This window comes from Trichosurus vulpecula, chromosome 2, assembly GCF_011100635.1.
Source record: "Trichosurus vulpecula isolate mTriVul1 chromosome 2, mTriVul1.pri, whole genome shotgun sequence".
In the NCBI taxonomy this organism is placed as follows: domain Eukaryota; kingdom Metazoa; phylum Chordata; class Mammalia; order Diprotodontia; family Phalangeridae; genus Trichosurus; species Trichosurus vulpecula.
This window is the reverse complement of record NC_050574.1, coordinates 45,320,098-45,336,174: the sequence shown is the minus strand read 5'-3', so window position 1 is coordinate 45,336,174 and position 16,077 is coordinate 45,320,098. Positions and strand designations below refer to the sequence as shown.

At 38.3% G+C, this 16,077-nt stretch overlaps 1 protein-coding gene across 1 annotated transcript in view; it reads right to left on the bottom strand.

The window, feature by feature from the left end:
* The window catches only part of AADACL4 (arylacetamide deacetylase like 4), a 54,810-nt gene extending 39,820 nt beyond the window's left edge, over positions 1-14,990 (bottom strand). Inside the window, exon 1 of the mRNA XM_036742716.1 lies at positions 14,823-14,990. Within this exon, the coding sequence (XP_036598611.1) occupies positions 14,823-14,990 (168 nt within the window). The remainder of the gene's footprint in view (positions 1-14,822) is intronic.
* Between the last annotated feature and the right edge of the window lie 1,087 nt (positions 14,991-16,077).

The window sequence follows — 16,077 nt, the reverse complement described above, 5'->3', positions numbered from 1 at the left end:
GCACAAATTTGAAGTATCCACCCCAAATGTTCACATGGACTATTTGTGCCCGACCTGTGGTAGAGCATTCTGAGCTCATATTGGTCTGATCAGCCACAGTAGGGACACAGTGAAACTTGAATCTAGCATAGTGATATCATTTTGTTCCCCTTTGAGAATGAAGGACAACAACCAACCAACCAATGTTGTTAATGATCTCAAGAGGTTTTTAAGTCGATTTTCTAGAATTCTCTAAGTATACTGTTATATCATCTGCAAAGAGTGATAGTTTTCTTTCCTCATTGACTATTCTCCTTCCTTTAATTTCTTTTTCTTCTCTTATTGCTATAGCTGGCATCTCTAGTACAAATTGAATAATAGTGGTAATAATGGGCATCCTTGCTTCACCCCTGATCTTACTGGGAACGCTTCAGGTTTATCCCTATTACAGATAATGCTTGCTGATGGTTTTAGATAGATATTACTTATCATTTTAAGGAAAGCTCCATTGATTCCTATGCTCTCTAGTGTTTTAATAGGAATGGGTACTGTATTTTCTCAAAAGATTTTTTTCTTCAACTCTTGAGATAACTGTATGATTTCCATTGATTTTGTTATTGATGTGGACACTTATGCTGATACTTTTTTTATATTGAACCAGCCCTGCATTCCTGGTATAAATTCCACCTAGTCATAGTGTATGACCTTTGTGATATATTGCTGTGATCTCCTTACTAGTATGTTATTTAAATTTTTTGCCTCAATATTCATTAGGGAAATTTGTCTACAGTCTTCTTTATCTGTTTTAGCTCTTCCTGGTGTAGGTATCAGCATCATATTTGTGTCATAAAAGGAATTTGATAGGACTCATTTGTCTATTTTTCCAAATAGTTTATATAGTATTGGGATTAATTGTTCTTTAAATGTTTCATAGAATTCATTTCTGAATCCATCTGGCCATGGAGATTTTTCCTCAGGGAGTTCATTGATGGCTTGTTCCATTTCTTTTTCTAGGATGGGGTTGTTGAAGTATTCTATTTCCTCTACTGTTAATCTGGGCAATTTATATTTTTGTAAATATTTATGCATTTCACTTAGATTGTCAGATTTATTAGTATATAGTTGGGCATAAAATTCTGAATAATTGTTTTAAATTCCTCTTCATTTGTGGTGAATTCACCCCTTTCATTTTTGATACTTACAATTTGGTTTTCTTTCCTTCTTAAATCACATTAGCCATTGGATTATCTATTTGATTCTTTTTTCACCCATAAAACCAGCTTCTAGTTTTATTTATTAGTTCAATAGTTTTCAGTTTTATTGTTCTTTCCTCTGAGTTTCAGGATTCCCAATTAGGTGTTAATTGTATATTTTTAAATTTGTTCTCTTTCTAAATTTTTTTTAGTTGCAAACCCAGTTCATTGATCTGCTCTTTTTTCTGTTCTATTGATGTAAGCATTTAGAGATATAAATTTTCCCCAAAGTACTGCTATGGTTGCAACTCATAAATTTTGGTATGTTTTCTCATTGTTGTCATTCTCTTTAATAAAATTATTTCTTTGATTTGTTGTTTGGCCCACTCATTCTTTAGTATTAGACTATTTAGTTTCCAACTAATTTTTAGCCTATCTTTCTCTGCCCCTTTATTACATATAACTTTATTGCATCGTGATCTCAAAAGGATGAATTTAATATTTCTGCCTTTATGCATCTGATTGTGAGATTTTTATGACTTAACACTCGGTCAATTTTGTGTAGGTGCCATGTACTGCTGAGGAAAAGGAATATTCCTTTCCATTCCTATTCAATTTTCTCCAGAATCTATCATTTCTAACTTTATAAAATTCTACTTAGCTCCTTAACTTCCTTCTTGTTTATTTTTGGTTTGATTTACCTAGGGGTATTTACCTATAGGGGACAGTTGAGTTTTACCACTACTATATTTTTACTGTCTATTCCTCCTGCAATTCATTTAACTCCTCCTTTAAAAATTTAGATGCTATGCCATTTGGTGCACATATGTTTAATATTGATATTATTTCATTGTCTATGGTAGCTTTTAGCAAGATATAGTTTCTGTCCTTATTTGTTTTAATTAGATGTATTTTTGCTTTTCCTTTTTGTTTTTTATTTTTTTGCTTCAGCTGAAGCATAATAGATACTGTTCCAGCCCCTTATCTTTACTCTGTGTGTGTGTCTCTGTGCTTCAGATATGTTTCTGGTAAATAGCATATTGTAGGATTCTTGTTTTAGATCCATTCTGCCATCGACTTTCATTTTATGGTTGAGTTCATTGCATTCACATTCACTGTTATGATTACTGTCTGTGTATCTCTCTCCATCCTATTTTTCCCTTGTTTATCCTTCTTTCTCTCTCCTCATAAGTGTTTCGCTTCTGACTACTGCCTCCCCCAATCTGCCCTCCCTTTAATCAGTCTCCCCCACCCCCTTCTCTTATTCCCTTCCCTCTTTACTTCCCTATAAAGTAAGGTAGATTTCTATTTCCAACTTAATGTGTATGTTATTCCCTCTTTAAGCCAATTCTGATAAGAGTAAGGTTCAAACATGGCAAGCTACTACCACCCCCAATCATTCCCTCCACTGTAATAGGTCTTTCATGCCTCTTTTGTATGAGATAATTTACCCCATTTTATCTCTTCCTTCTCCCAGTGCAAATCTTCTTTCTCACCCCTTAAGAAGAAAATGACTCCTTAAAAATGAGAATTGGCCAAGGGGAATCCAGCAAAGTTATAAGAGATTAAGAAATAACAAAACAAATTAAAAAGAATGAACAAATAGAAGAGAATGTGAAACATCTCATGAGAAAAACAACTGATCTGGAAATCATATCAAGAAGAGAAAACATAAGAATAATATGACTACCTGAAAGCTATGATTAAAAAAAGAATCTTGATACAATAATGCAAGAAATAACTAAAGAATATTGTCCTGAAGCATTAGAATAAGAGGGGAAAGTACAAATAGAAACAAATCCACCAATCACCACCTGAAAGAGCTCTTATGAGGAAAACCCACAAGGATATTATAGTCAAATTCCAAAACCCCCTAACTCAAGTATAAAATACTATGAGCAACAAGAAAAAACCAATCTACATATTGTTTTTTTCTTGTTGCTCATAATATGGTGGTGCCACAATTGGGTAGTTCATAAGAAAGATTAGGGTAGACCTGAGCATGATATGACTTTAAAAAGTAAAACTATTCAGGAATGGCTAAAAAGAGTAATTATCTTATACAAATGAGGTGCAAGGGAAAGAACTGACACTGAGAAATTAGATGAGGAGGAGGGCTGTTAGTTCTAGAAACCTACTTTCATTGGAAATGGGTTCAAGAGGGAACAATACATATACATTTTGAAGAGTATAAAAGTCTTCTAAATTTAGAAAGAAATCAAACACTAAGGAGATGGGGAGAGGATAAGGGAGGGATATTTAGAGGGGAGGGTGAGGGAATAGGTTAAGGGATGATATAGAAAGGTGTTTAGATTAATGGGAATGGGAGGATAAGGGAAAGATCCTTGGAAGGATAAGGGAAGGATCTTTAGAGGGGAGGGAGAAGGAATAGGTCAAAGGGGGGGTAATAGAAGGGTGTTTAGATTCATGGGAATGGGAAGATAATTGAGGGATCATTGGAGGAGAAGTAAGTTAAGTAACAGGAAAACAAGGTAGTAGGCAGAAGTAAAGTAGAGGAGTCAGGAGGGATAGGATGTAAGAGATATGCACAAACATAAAAACAAAAATTAGGAGGAGAAACTGTTAGGGAAAGTATATGTTTATATATGTATGTATGTGTGCATGTATACATGTATGCATATGTCTATATATAAATATATCCATACTCAATTGTAGCCTCTGGGAGGGAGGGGAAGGAGGGGGGGAAAAAGAACAAAGTGAAAAATGTACAGCAGAGAACAAAAGAAAATATACAAGGAAGCAAAGAAAAGCTGGACAGCTCTCAACACAACATATAGTATTTATTATATAGACTTTCTTGAAATAGAATTTATTGCTATGTATTTTGAATCTTCTTACATTCTGCTGTGTACATAACATGTTTTTTCTTTTATGTTTGTTTTAATATTTAAGTTTATAATATATTTTTCTTATTATGCCTTTAAGTTTTAGTATATGTCTAAAATAAAAAGATTAAAATTTTTAAAAAAGAACCAGAATTGTCTAAATGGTAAAAGAGGTATAAAATCTCACTGAAAAAGAATATAACTTTTTAAACACTAGAATTGTCAAATGGAAGCTAATGACTACATGAGTGAGACATAAAAAGATATGTCAAAAGGCTAAAAAATGGAACAAATATTAAATAACTCATAGGAAAAACAACTGACCTAGAAAATAGGTTGAGGGGAGACAATGTAAAAATTATTGAACCACCTGAAAGCCATGATCATACTTTGTTCACTGACCACAAACAAAAGATATAGATGCAAGTGGAGACTTAATAATGAAATCCTAAATAATGAATGGGTCAAAAAACAAATCATAGAAATAATAACTACTCAGAAGAAAATTGTAATGATGAAACATTATATCAAAATTTCTGGGATGCAGCTATATCAGTCCTCGATGGGGAGAGAGAGGAGAGAGGGAATCATACCCTTATATAGCAATAAAATTAGAAGATTAATGAACTGAATATACATTTCAAAAATTTAAAAAGTAAAACCTAGAAGATATTAAAAATTAGAAGTAAAGAGATAAATTGGAACCAAAAAAGCCATAGAAATTGTAATTAAAACTAAAAGCTGGTTCATTGAAAAGACTAATAAAAGTGATAGACCCTTAGCTAATCCGATTAAAAAGAAAAGAGCAGAAAATGAAAACAAAAAAAAAATTAGCAAATGAGCAAGATGTAGTACTATACCAATCAAACTACCAAAAAAATATTTTATAGAGCTAGAAAAAATAATAACAAAATTCATCTAGAAGAACAAAAGATCCAGAATATCAAGGGAATTAATGAAAAGAAATGCAAGGGAAGGTGGCCTAGCCATACCAGATCTTAAATTGTATTATAAAGCAGCAATCCTCAAAACTACTTGGTATTGGCTAAGAAATAGAGTGGTGGATCAATGGAATAGCTTAGGTACACAAGACACAATAGTCAGTGACTGTAGTAATCTGCTGTTAAATAAACCCAAAGACTTCAACTTCTGGGATAACAACTCATTATTTAACAAAAACTTCTGGGGAAACTGGAAAATAGTATGGCAGAAACTAGGCATAGACCAACATCTTACACCATATGCCAAGATCAAGTCAAAATGGGTACATGATTTAAATATAAAGGCTGATACTATAAGCAAGTCTGGAGAGCAAGGAATAGTTTACCTGCCAGATCTGTGAAGAAGGTAAGAATTTATGACCAAATGAGACAGAAAACATTATGAAATGCAAAATGAATAATTTTGATTACATTAAATTGAAAAGTTTTGGCACAAACAATGCGACCAAGATTAAAAGGGGAACAGAAAGTGGGGAAACAATTTTTACAGCCAGTGTCTCATTTCTAAAGGCCTCATTTCTAAAATATAGAGAGAACTGAGTCAAATTTATCAGAATATGAGTCATTCCTCAACTGATAAATGGGGACAAAGGATATGAACAGACAATTTTCAGGTGAAGAAATTAAAGCTATCTATAGTCATGTGAAAAATGCTCTAAATCATTATTGATTAGAGAAATGCAAATAAAAATAACTCTGAGATACCACATCACACCTATCAGATTGGCTAATATGACAAAACAGAAAATGATAAATGTTGGAGAAGATGTAGGGCAGTTGGAACCCTAATGCATTGTTGGTGGAGTTGTGAACTGATCCAACCATTCTGAAGAGCAATTTGGAACTATTCCCAAAGGGCTATCAAATTGTGCATACACTTTGACCCAGCAATACCACTTCTAGGGCTATATTCCAAAGAGATCATCAAAATGGGAAAAGGATCCACATGTATAAAAATATTTATAGCAGCTCTTTTTGTGGTGGCCAAGAATTGGAAATTGAGGGGACGTCCATCAATTGGGGAATGGCTGAACAAGTTGTGGTATATAAATGTAATGGATTACTGCTGTGCTATAAGAAATGATGAGCAGGCGGACTTCAGAAAAATCTGGAAAGAGTTATATGAACTGATGCTAAGTGAGGTGAGAAGAACCAGGAGTACATTGTGCACAATAACAGCCATATTGTTCAAGGTCTAACTCTGATAGACTTATCTCTTCTTAGCAATGCAAGGGTCTAAGCCAACTTCAAAAGACTCATGATGGAAAATGCTGTCCACGTCCAGAAAAAGAACTACGGAGTCTGAATGCAGATTGAAACAACTTATTTTTTTAAAAACATAAACCTTAAGAATGAGATGAAAAATACCCATGTTTGGAGACATTAGGATATGTTGCATATGCTTTCCTCTGGAGGTATTATAAAGGTCTGCAGGCGCTCTAAAGCTAGCAGGGAATGATCTCACCAGGGATTAGAAGGAGGAGGACTGGAGCTATTAAAGGCATGATAATTTACAAGAAGAAGCAAATACTACTAATGAGCTATCAATTTGAAAACAAATACTAATAGTTGATAATAAAAAGATTTTTTAAAATGAGCAAGATGAAATCACAGCAAAACCAAAATAAAAAGAAAAATCAGAACATATTATACACAATTATATGGTAACAAAACTGAGAACACACCAAAAAATAGTGAAATACTTTCAAAATAAAATACGCAAGCTATCAGAAGTCCAAATAAATTACCTGATATCAGAAAAGGAAATAGATCTAGTCATAAAAGAGCTACCAAAGGAAAAAAAATGCTCCTGGTCATAATGGATTCACATGAGAATTTTATCAAACTTTTAAAGAACAGTTAGTATGCCTACTTCACAAATTCTCAAAAACTGAGAAAGAAAGCATCCTACTAAAATCCTTTTATGAGACTAATATAGTCCTAATACCTAAACTAGGGAAAGATAAAACAGGAGAAAAACACAATAGGTCAATATTATTAATGAACATCGACTCAAAAAATTTAAACAAAATCCTATCAGACTACAACAATTTATCTGAGAAATTATTAATTATGATTGAGTAGGACTGATATCAGGGATGCAAGGGTACTTCAACATTCGGCATAACCAATCATTTGCAAAACCAAGACATCCAAAAATATGCTACCTCTTCATACAAGACTGGGATGAAGGAGAAAGTAGATGAAGGGATTGTAGCAATGTGAGATGAGGAGGGAAGTAGAGGAGTTCTCAGTGAATGGTCTCATTCTTTTCAGTGAAATATGGGGCAAGGTTTTCAGCTGAGAGGAGGAAAGGTTGAGCTGTAAGAGGTTTTAGGAGAGATGAAAAGGTTTGGAAAAGCCATTGTGGTAAATGTGATGGTGAGTCATTTAGGAAGATGTAAAAGCATCACCTTGCCATAGTGAGGACTCAGTTGAAATCATGTAACATAAATTTGCAATGGACCCAGTCAGAATGGTTTTGTGATTTTTCTCCATCTTTGTTCTGCAAGACATAATTGTCCTACATCCTTGGTTGCATTAGCTCTATGCTCTGCCTTTGAGATAATTTAGTGGACTCTTGACTAGTTTTTATGACTTTGAACACAGTAAAAAAATTGCAATACTGGCATATACTATATTATTAATCACCTACTATGTGCCAAGCACTATGCTAAGCACTGAGAATAAAATTTGTAAAAATTAGAAAGGCAGTCCTTGCCCTCAAAAAGCTTACAATCTGATGAGAAAAGGCAATACTTAAAAGGTAGCTGAAACGGGTTGGGGGCGGGGGTTGTATATGGGAAGTACCTGACATAGCGATATGATGGCAAAGACCAGAGCAGTGCAGCCAGGTGAGAAATTAAGATGTCTGGGCTAGGCACCCTCCTTAATGGAAGTTCTAGGTGGGACTCTCCACTGCCAGTGGGAGGGAGGGGCCACAGGAGCAGGGGTCACCAACAAGATCTAAGTTCCAGAGCTAAAGTGATTTCATAGGATAGTGAGGTTCCTAGAACGTGATAGCAAAGTCCAGAGGAGTACAGGCATATGGAAAATTATGCACTAGTATATTTATTGACTAAAACCATTTTGAGAATGTTCTTTGAGTCAGGCTACAAGCATTTATTAAGCACTTACTATGTGCTAAATACTGGGGATAAAAAGAAAGACAAAAACAGTCCCTTGGGTAGAGCTCAGTTTGGGGAATCTGGAGGAGGGGTGCATCTTTATCTAATCTAGAAGACCTAGACATGTCTCATTTCTTTCACCTGTTCCTACCCATTCCATCTCGCAATTTCCGGGGCATATATAATGATAGATCTGGAGTTAGAAAGGAGTTTGGAGCTCATCCAGTCCAAACCCCTCATTTACACATGAGAAAACTCAAAAGCCAAGGATTAAGTGATTTGTCAAACGTCACACAGCAAGTTGGTGCCCGAGTAAAGATTCCAACCTGAGTCTTCTGACGCCCAGTCCAGCTCACTTTCTGCAATTCCACACTGCCTGACATGAGTTTCACAATCCTTGTCACCAGGGGCTTCTGGAGGCCTGGAGATGGTTTAATTTTACTGTAGTTAAGACCACACAGGGACTTTCCAAAGGAACTTCCACAGAAGGGGTAGGGACAGTGAAAGGAGAAGGGGAGGAATGACATTTTTTTTCTCAGAATCTACCAATTCCCTGAGGTCATAGCAAAATAAAAAATCTTTGCCTAGGTTTTATCTGGAAATTCCCCAACTATATTAGACGCTCCTGAAGAGCGTGTTGAGTGTTACTTTCATTCTACCGCTGCTGTCCTCACTTTCCTGATGACTGTTTCTTTTCCCATGCACAGACACAAAACTTAATAATAGCCAGCATTAATTTAGTGTCTTGAGTTTTGCAAACATTATCTCATTTTATCCTCACAATAATTCTAGGAAATACATGCTATGATTAGCTTTATTTTACACATAAGAAAACTACGGCAGACAGAGGTTTATATGGCCAAAATCACAGCATGTCTGCAGCAGAATTTGAACTCAGGTCTTCCTGACTCCAGATCCAGTTCACTATCCACTTTGCCACATAGCTGCCTCTAGGATTAGAAGAGAACTCAGTTTTCACAAGATCTCAGAGTTGGTAGAGATTCAAAAACCACTAAGTCCAACTTTTAGCTGGCCAAAAATCCCCTTTTCATATTCCTAACAAGGGCTCACCCAGTCTCCACTTGAAGACTTCCAGAGAGGGGGAACCCACTACCAACCAAGACAGTGATTATGAAGAGGTTTTTATTCTCATCACCCTTAAATATCTGCAGTTTTCACCCAGCTCTTTCCTAGTCCGTTTTCCAAATGTCAGCCCTTTAAATACTTGAAGATAATGAAATTTTCCCCCAGGTGTTTAGGAAAGGCTTCCCTAGTGTGTAGAACTTGAAGATTTCGCAAACTGGCTTCACCCCTTTGGACTTGTCCATCATGCCCCCACACCAGGCACCTTTCACTTCACTCCCCACGCTCTTTAACTTCCAGTGATGCGGTGTCTTTCCCCCTTAGATTCTGAACTCTGTGGGGACAGGGACAGCCCTTCATATTTGTATCCTCAGCACCTAGCATGGTGCTTGGCACATAGTAGGTACTTAATAAATGTTTACTGATTGAGTGTATTCACAGCATCTCCATGTTGGAAGGGACCTGAGAGGTCATCTAGACCAAGTCATACATGAATTAGAATCCTCTCTACTCCACACCCAACAGAGTGATTCAGTTTGCCTGAGGGCTTCTCTTAGGATGTCTAGGATCTATTACAAAGCCCTCACTCTCTTACCCCTTCATCTCACCATAATCCCATGTACTCCCCGCTGAGATGGGCTAATCAATGAACAGCTGAGATCTCACCTGGGGACATATAAGCAGGCTAGTGGGGGCTGTGTGAAAAAAAACTTGTGGTTTGAGCATGCAAAAAGCTTAGTGAGGATCTACTGGGTGTCACAGAAGCCAAAACCAATCGCCTGCTTTTGGTAAAAAGGCCACATCAGGAGAATCATAGTGTCCAAATGAGGAAGGCAGTAGTTATCTGATCATAGGACTTTAAGATCGTAGATCTCCATGGTAGGTGCTTCTTAAATGCTTATTCCTTCCCCATTCATAAAAGTACAAATGATAGCAATAGCACCCACCTCCCAAGGTTTTTGTGATAGACATAGTGCTCCATAATCCTTAAAGTGCTATGTGAAAGCTAGTAATTATTAGAAGTGTCAATATTATTATTACTATTACATTTTAGTAAAGATCTTGACAAGCTAAAGATTATCCAGAGGAGGGTGATCAAGTGGAAAAGGTCTGTGTCCTGGACTGTAGGAAAGTCTATTAGAGAAAGGAGAAGACTCCATGATATTATTGCCATCTTCAAGTAATTGAAAGGCTGTCATGGAGCAAGCCGGTTAGTCAACAAGCATTTGTTAACTGCTTACTATGTGTTAAGCAATATGCTAAGGAGGGATCTGAGCTGAGTCTTAAAGGAAGCTGAAAGACAGAGGCGGGAAGAGAGAACATTCCAGGCATGGGAGAGCAGACAGTGCAGAGTAGGCCAGTGTGCGAATTGTAGTGAGGATAGAGGGAAGTAAAGTATAAGAAGACAGGAAAGGCAAGAAGAGCTTTGAATGCCCGAGGACTTCACATTTCATCCTAAAGTTAATAGGGAACTACCGGAGTTTCTTGGGAAGGGAGCTGGGAACATGGTCAAACCTGTGTGTTAGGAAGATGCCATTAGCAGTTGGGTGGAGGATGAATGGGATGGGGAGAGATAATGAGGGCCACAACTAGGATGGTGGCTGTGTAAGGGAAGGGAAAAGGACCAACATGAGAGACATTGTGAAAATGAAAACCCATGGCACAGATAGGGTATGTGAGAGTGAGGAGGTTTTGAGCCTGAGTAACTAGTCTAGTTACTCTAGGACAGTGACAGTATCCTGGACTTCAGATGAAGGGTGGGTGGTTTTGCTGAGAAAAATAATGAGTTCTCTTTTGGACATGTCCAATTTGAGATGCCTATGTTTATCATCATCATCATCATCATCATTATCATCATCTCCTCTAGTATTTATAGAACACTTTAAGTTTTGCAAAGCACTTTGTAAAGACTTTCTCATTTGGTTCTCACAACAACCCCAGGAGTTAGGTGCTATCAATATCCCCATTTTGCAAATGGGGAAACTGAGGCATAGAAAAGTTAAGTGACTTGCCCAAGATCACACAGTCTCAGGGCTTCTTGACTCCAGGTCCAGCACTTTAATCCACTATGACATCTAGCTCCAGGGTATCCAGTTCTAGGTGCACAAAAACAAGTAAGAAATAATGATTACGTTTGTTTTGTTTGACCTCCGAAGTGGCCTGGCAGAGGTTACAGAAAGGCAAATTTAGGCCTTTAAGGGCTGGCTTACAGTAGGTTTGTCTGGGAAACATTAGGCAAGGATCAATAAACAAGTCTACTACTCTACGGTAACTGGAAGCAGCTTATGCCCTGCTTGTTTCAACGGGCAGGACACGTGTCACCATTTTTGGCTAGGTCCAGCGTAGAGTTCCAAAAGAAACAGACACTTTGTTTCTGGCCACTACCCGGCTAGGTGCAGAAAGTTCACAGTCTAGTTAGAAAGGCAGAATGGACAGAAACATGAGAATGAAACCATAACCTCTTAGAGGTGGAAGGGATCTCAGAGGTCCTGCTCATGGCCCTGAACTTAACACAAATTAGCAAGCTGACCTGTGCCCAAGATTGCCCAACTCACCAGTATAGCTCAGAGAGCAACCAAAAAAAAGGAAGCAGGTGAAGTCAGAGGCAGAGAGTCACACAGAGGGAAGCTCTTAGAGGAGCTTCATTTCCAGACACATTTGCAAAGAGGTAAAAGGGATAGGCTTTTGTTCTTCTCCCTTATCATTTAGAGCAGTAGTTCCTAACCTGGGAGAGATGGGCAGGGGAGGGGAAGGAGGCCACAGAGTTACTGCACTCCACCCATACCATATTATACTCCATTTCTATAGTATTTTAACACTTGAAAATGCTTTTTTAAAAACAGAAATTAGGTCATTTAATCCTCACCACAACTATTTGAGGCAGATGTGCCAGGTATTTATTGTAATCCAATATGCATGCAAGAAGACTGAAGCAAGTCACACAAATCTGCTGGATTCCAAGTCCAGGGCCCCATAGGAACACAGATTTAGATCTGCAAGGGACCTTAGAATCAGTCAGCAAGTATTAATTACATGCCTACTGTATGCCAGGCACTGTGCTAAGTGCTGGCAATTCAAAGAAAAGCTAAAGATTGTCATTATTTCGAAGGTGCTCACAGTCTAATGGGTGGGACAACATGCCAACAAATATGTACAAACAAGATATAGATACGGATATAATAAATTGGAGGTAATCAACAGAGGAAAGGCACCAGGAGTAAGGGGGCACCAGGAAAGACTTCTAGAAGCTACACCCCAGATTTCCTCCACTGTAGCCCAGTTCTTCATATTGAAGCCATTCCAGCCCTGGAATTCCCCTATCAGAAGTACCATCTGCCCCTTCTGTCTCTCCCGCTGCCACTTCCTCTAATTGTATGGCTTCTCCCAGAACTTCCATTGCGGGGGGGGGGGGGGTGCCCAGGTCAGCCATGCCTCATTCCTCTATATGACACCCTCCCTTCTCAAATTCCCTGTGTTGTCTTCCCCCTTTACAATTGAAGATCCCAAATATCAGGGGCTGTTTTTCTTTTTGCTTCTATTTGTATCCACAGAGGTTAGTTAACACAGTGCCTGACACATAGTAAACACTTAATAAAAAATGCTTATTCCTTGCCTCCTTTTCTGTCCTTTCTGCTTATATATGTATTCCCAGAGCTTAGCACAGTGTACTTCAAGAACCAGTGCTTAGTAAATGCTAATTGATTGACTTAACTGTTTTACTTTCTCATGGACTGGGAAAAGTCTGTAAAATCTGTGAATTTTTGTAATGTAAAAACAAAAACCAATGATAAAACTTTTCAAAAAAAAACCAATGAAATAAATGTCAATTGTCTGACTGGTAGACTGGGATTTTAGCTGGGATTTGAAGGAAGCCAGGAGACAGCGATGAAGAGGAAGAATATTCAAGGCCTGGGGGACAGCCACTGAAAATGCCAGCAGTCTGGAGATGGGGCATCTAGGGGAATGAGCAGCAAGGAGCCCGGTCTCACTAGATCACAGAATCCATTGAGGTGTGGGATGTTGAAGAAGACTAGAAAATTAGGAGGAGGACAAGTTGTGAAAGGCTTTAAATGTCAGAGGATTTTGTATTTTTTTCTGGAGGTGACAGAAAGCTACTAGAGTTTGCTGAATAGGAAAGTGCACTTTAGGAAAATCACTTTGGCAGCCGAATGGAGGGTGACTGGGAATGATGAGAGACCCAAGGAGGGCAGGCCCACCCACAAGCTATTGCAATAGTCCAAATGTGAGGTGATGAAGGCCAGCATCAAGATGATATCAGTGTACAGAGTAGAGAAAAGGTGAGATGTTACAGCAGGATTTGGCAACAGAGTGAGTAGTGAGTCAAGGGTGACACCTGGGTGGTGATAGGCCAAGTCCAAGCCCTTTCATTTTACAAATAGGGAAGCTGAGGTCCAGAAACCTCAAGTGATTTGCCCAAGGTCACACTGTTCACAGGTATCTGAGGCAGGATTGAAACTCAGGTCTTGCTTGCTGTCTCCAATTCCATCACCACTGTCCACTGTGCTACTCGGATGACCTTCTTTGCACTTCACCATACTGCCTCTCAAGAAAAAAAATTGGCCTGTCCATAGTAATTTTCAGATCTGCAAAGTGTTTTACAAACATGATCTCGTTTGATCTTACATATGAACAATAAGCATTGTCATTTGACGTTTACTTCACTCCAACAAAACGTCAGTATAATAAATAGGCAAATATCCCTGCTGTAGACCAAATGCATGACGTGTCCCAATGGCACATAGATGAGATTATCAAAAGTGTGCAGATGTTGTGATGGTGAATAAAACACACATTTATTTACAGACAGAACCAAATTTAGAATAGCTTTCTGTCCTCATGGATTTTCTCAATCAGTTGATATTGTCATTGGGAGGTCCTCAGAAATTTTTGATGTTGAAAAGGAAGAAGCTAGGGGATGGTACAGTGGGAAGCATACTGAGTGTGGAGCCAGGGGACCTGAGTTTGAATCATGGCCCTACCACTCAGTACCTGGGTGACTTTGGGCAAACCATATCACCTCCCTAGCCATCTGTAAGACAAAGGGGTAAATTCCCTCCAAACGGACTAAATATTTTCAAAGAGCCCTTCCAAGTCCAGATCCATGATCCTTAGTGGTTCATACTCAGAAAAGAATAGGAAGCTCCAATTTAAACCATGAACTTCTCAAGGATAAGATCCACGTCGTTTTACTTGGTGGCCCTGACCAAGCACCCACTGTGTGAAAATACTGTCACTAAAATACCTAAAGTCCCAGTTCATCAGAGCATAAAAAAAATATCAGTGACAATGGATAAGATGTTGTAGCAGAGACCAGGAACAATAATCATTCTCCTATAGGAAGAACCTTTCCACTTACTTGGAGTATATGTGTGTGTGCACACACACGTACACACGCATACATACACATACATACATGTGTGTGTATATATACATGTGTGTATACATATATGTATATATATCCTAACATCACCCAAGTAATAAGTGTCATGAGCTTTCCCCAGCACCTGCTCCCATCCAACCTGCTTTCTCCAACCCCTTAGCAGGACAAGATAGTCAAAGTGGTCAACTCACCCAAGTTACAACTAGTAGATAGAGACAGTGTAGGACACGGAACCTCCCTGTGTGGCCAATGGCAGCAGGGACATCTGTTCTAAAGAAATGCACAAGGATCACCCACAGCCCGATTCCCAGGTTAAAGAGGCACCCTGTCAGGAAGAGTAACAGCAGCCAAGTCATCATTCTCTTAGAGGGAGCAATTACCCAGAAATCCTTTGGACAGAAGGCTAAGTCCCTTTATAGGTTGCCTCCCTCTTACTTCACCTTTCTGTCGTTCCTGTAAGCAGTGGCTTTATTAAGTTCTCAAGGCCAAACTTTTCCCAGGGCAAAGTTTATCAAAGAACCCACATAGTGAGGAAAGCTGCCAAGTGACCTACTCTGCAACCTAGTTTCTACACTGGTGTTGTTTCTCAGTAGCTAAAGGCCTTGGCTAAACCAGCTACTCACACTCTCTAGTACCTACTCTCTCAACTATAACATGTATGGGTCTTCTTATATTTCTCTATATGCTTCGTATGATAACAGATTCCTAATATTATATTACATTAATATGCTATAGTTATTTAGTCATTTTTTCAGTTGCTAGATGTGTAGGTTATTTCCAGATTTTTTGCTATTGCAAATACAATAGCTGTGAATAGCTAGCACATGAGAGGGAGAAGATTTATGCAAATAAGCTGCTCAAGGCAGATCAAACACTTCCACCTTCCTGCCGTTTTCAGATATTATCTCTGTCTCCTGCCCTCTCAATTCTTGATATATTGTGAAAGCTTGAGTATTCTCAAGATAACTAAATAGTTTCTATATCAGGGCCTAGGGTCTATACATTTTTATACATTTTCATAACTATTTCAATATAATTGTTTTCCTTTCTAATCCTATAGATTTTATTTTATGCATGTGATAACGTTATTCTGAGCTAGGTGTTATGGTACCCACCCGTAATCTCTGCTACTGAGGAAGCCTGAGACACATGAATGTCAAGCTTGGGAATTTTGAGCTAAAGCTGATTGAGTCTGCACTAAGTCTGGCACTAATATGATAAGCCCCCAGGAGCAGAGAGCCATGGGGCTAAGAAGAGGAAAACTAGCCCAGGTCAGAAAAATGGAGCAGGATAAAACTTCCATACTGATCATCAGGGGGATCGGGACTATAAGTGTCCACTATGCATTCAGTTTGGGCAAGATGGGAAGACTCAGTTTCAAAAAAGAAAAGAAAGGGAAAGAAAGGCAAGGAAAGGAAAGGAAAAGAAAAGGAAGGGAAGGAAAGA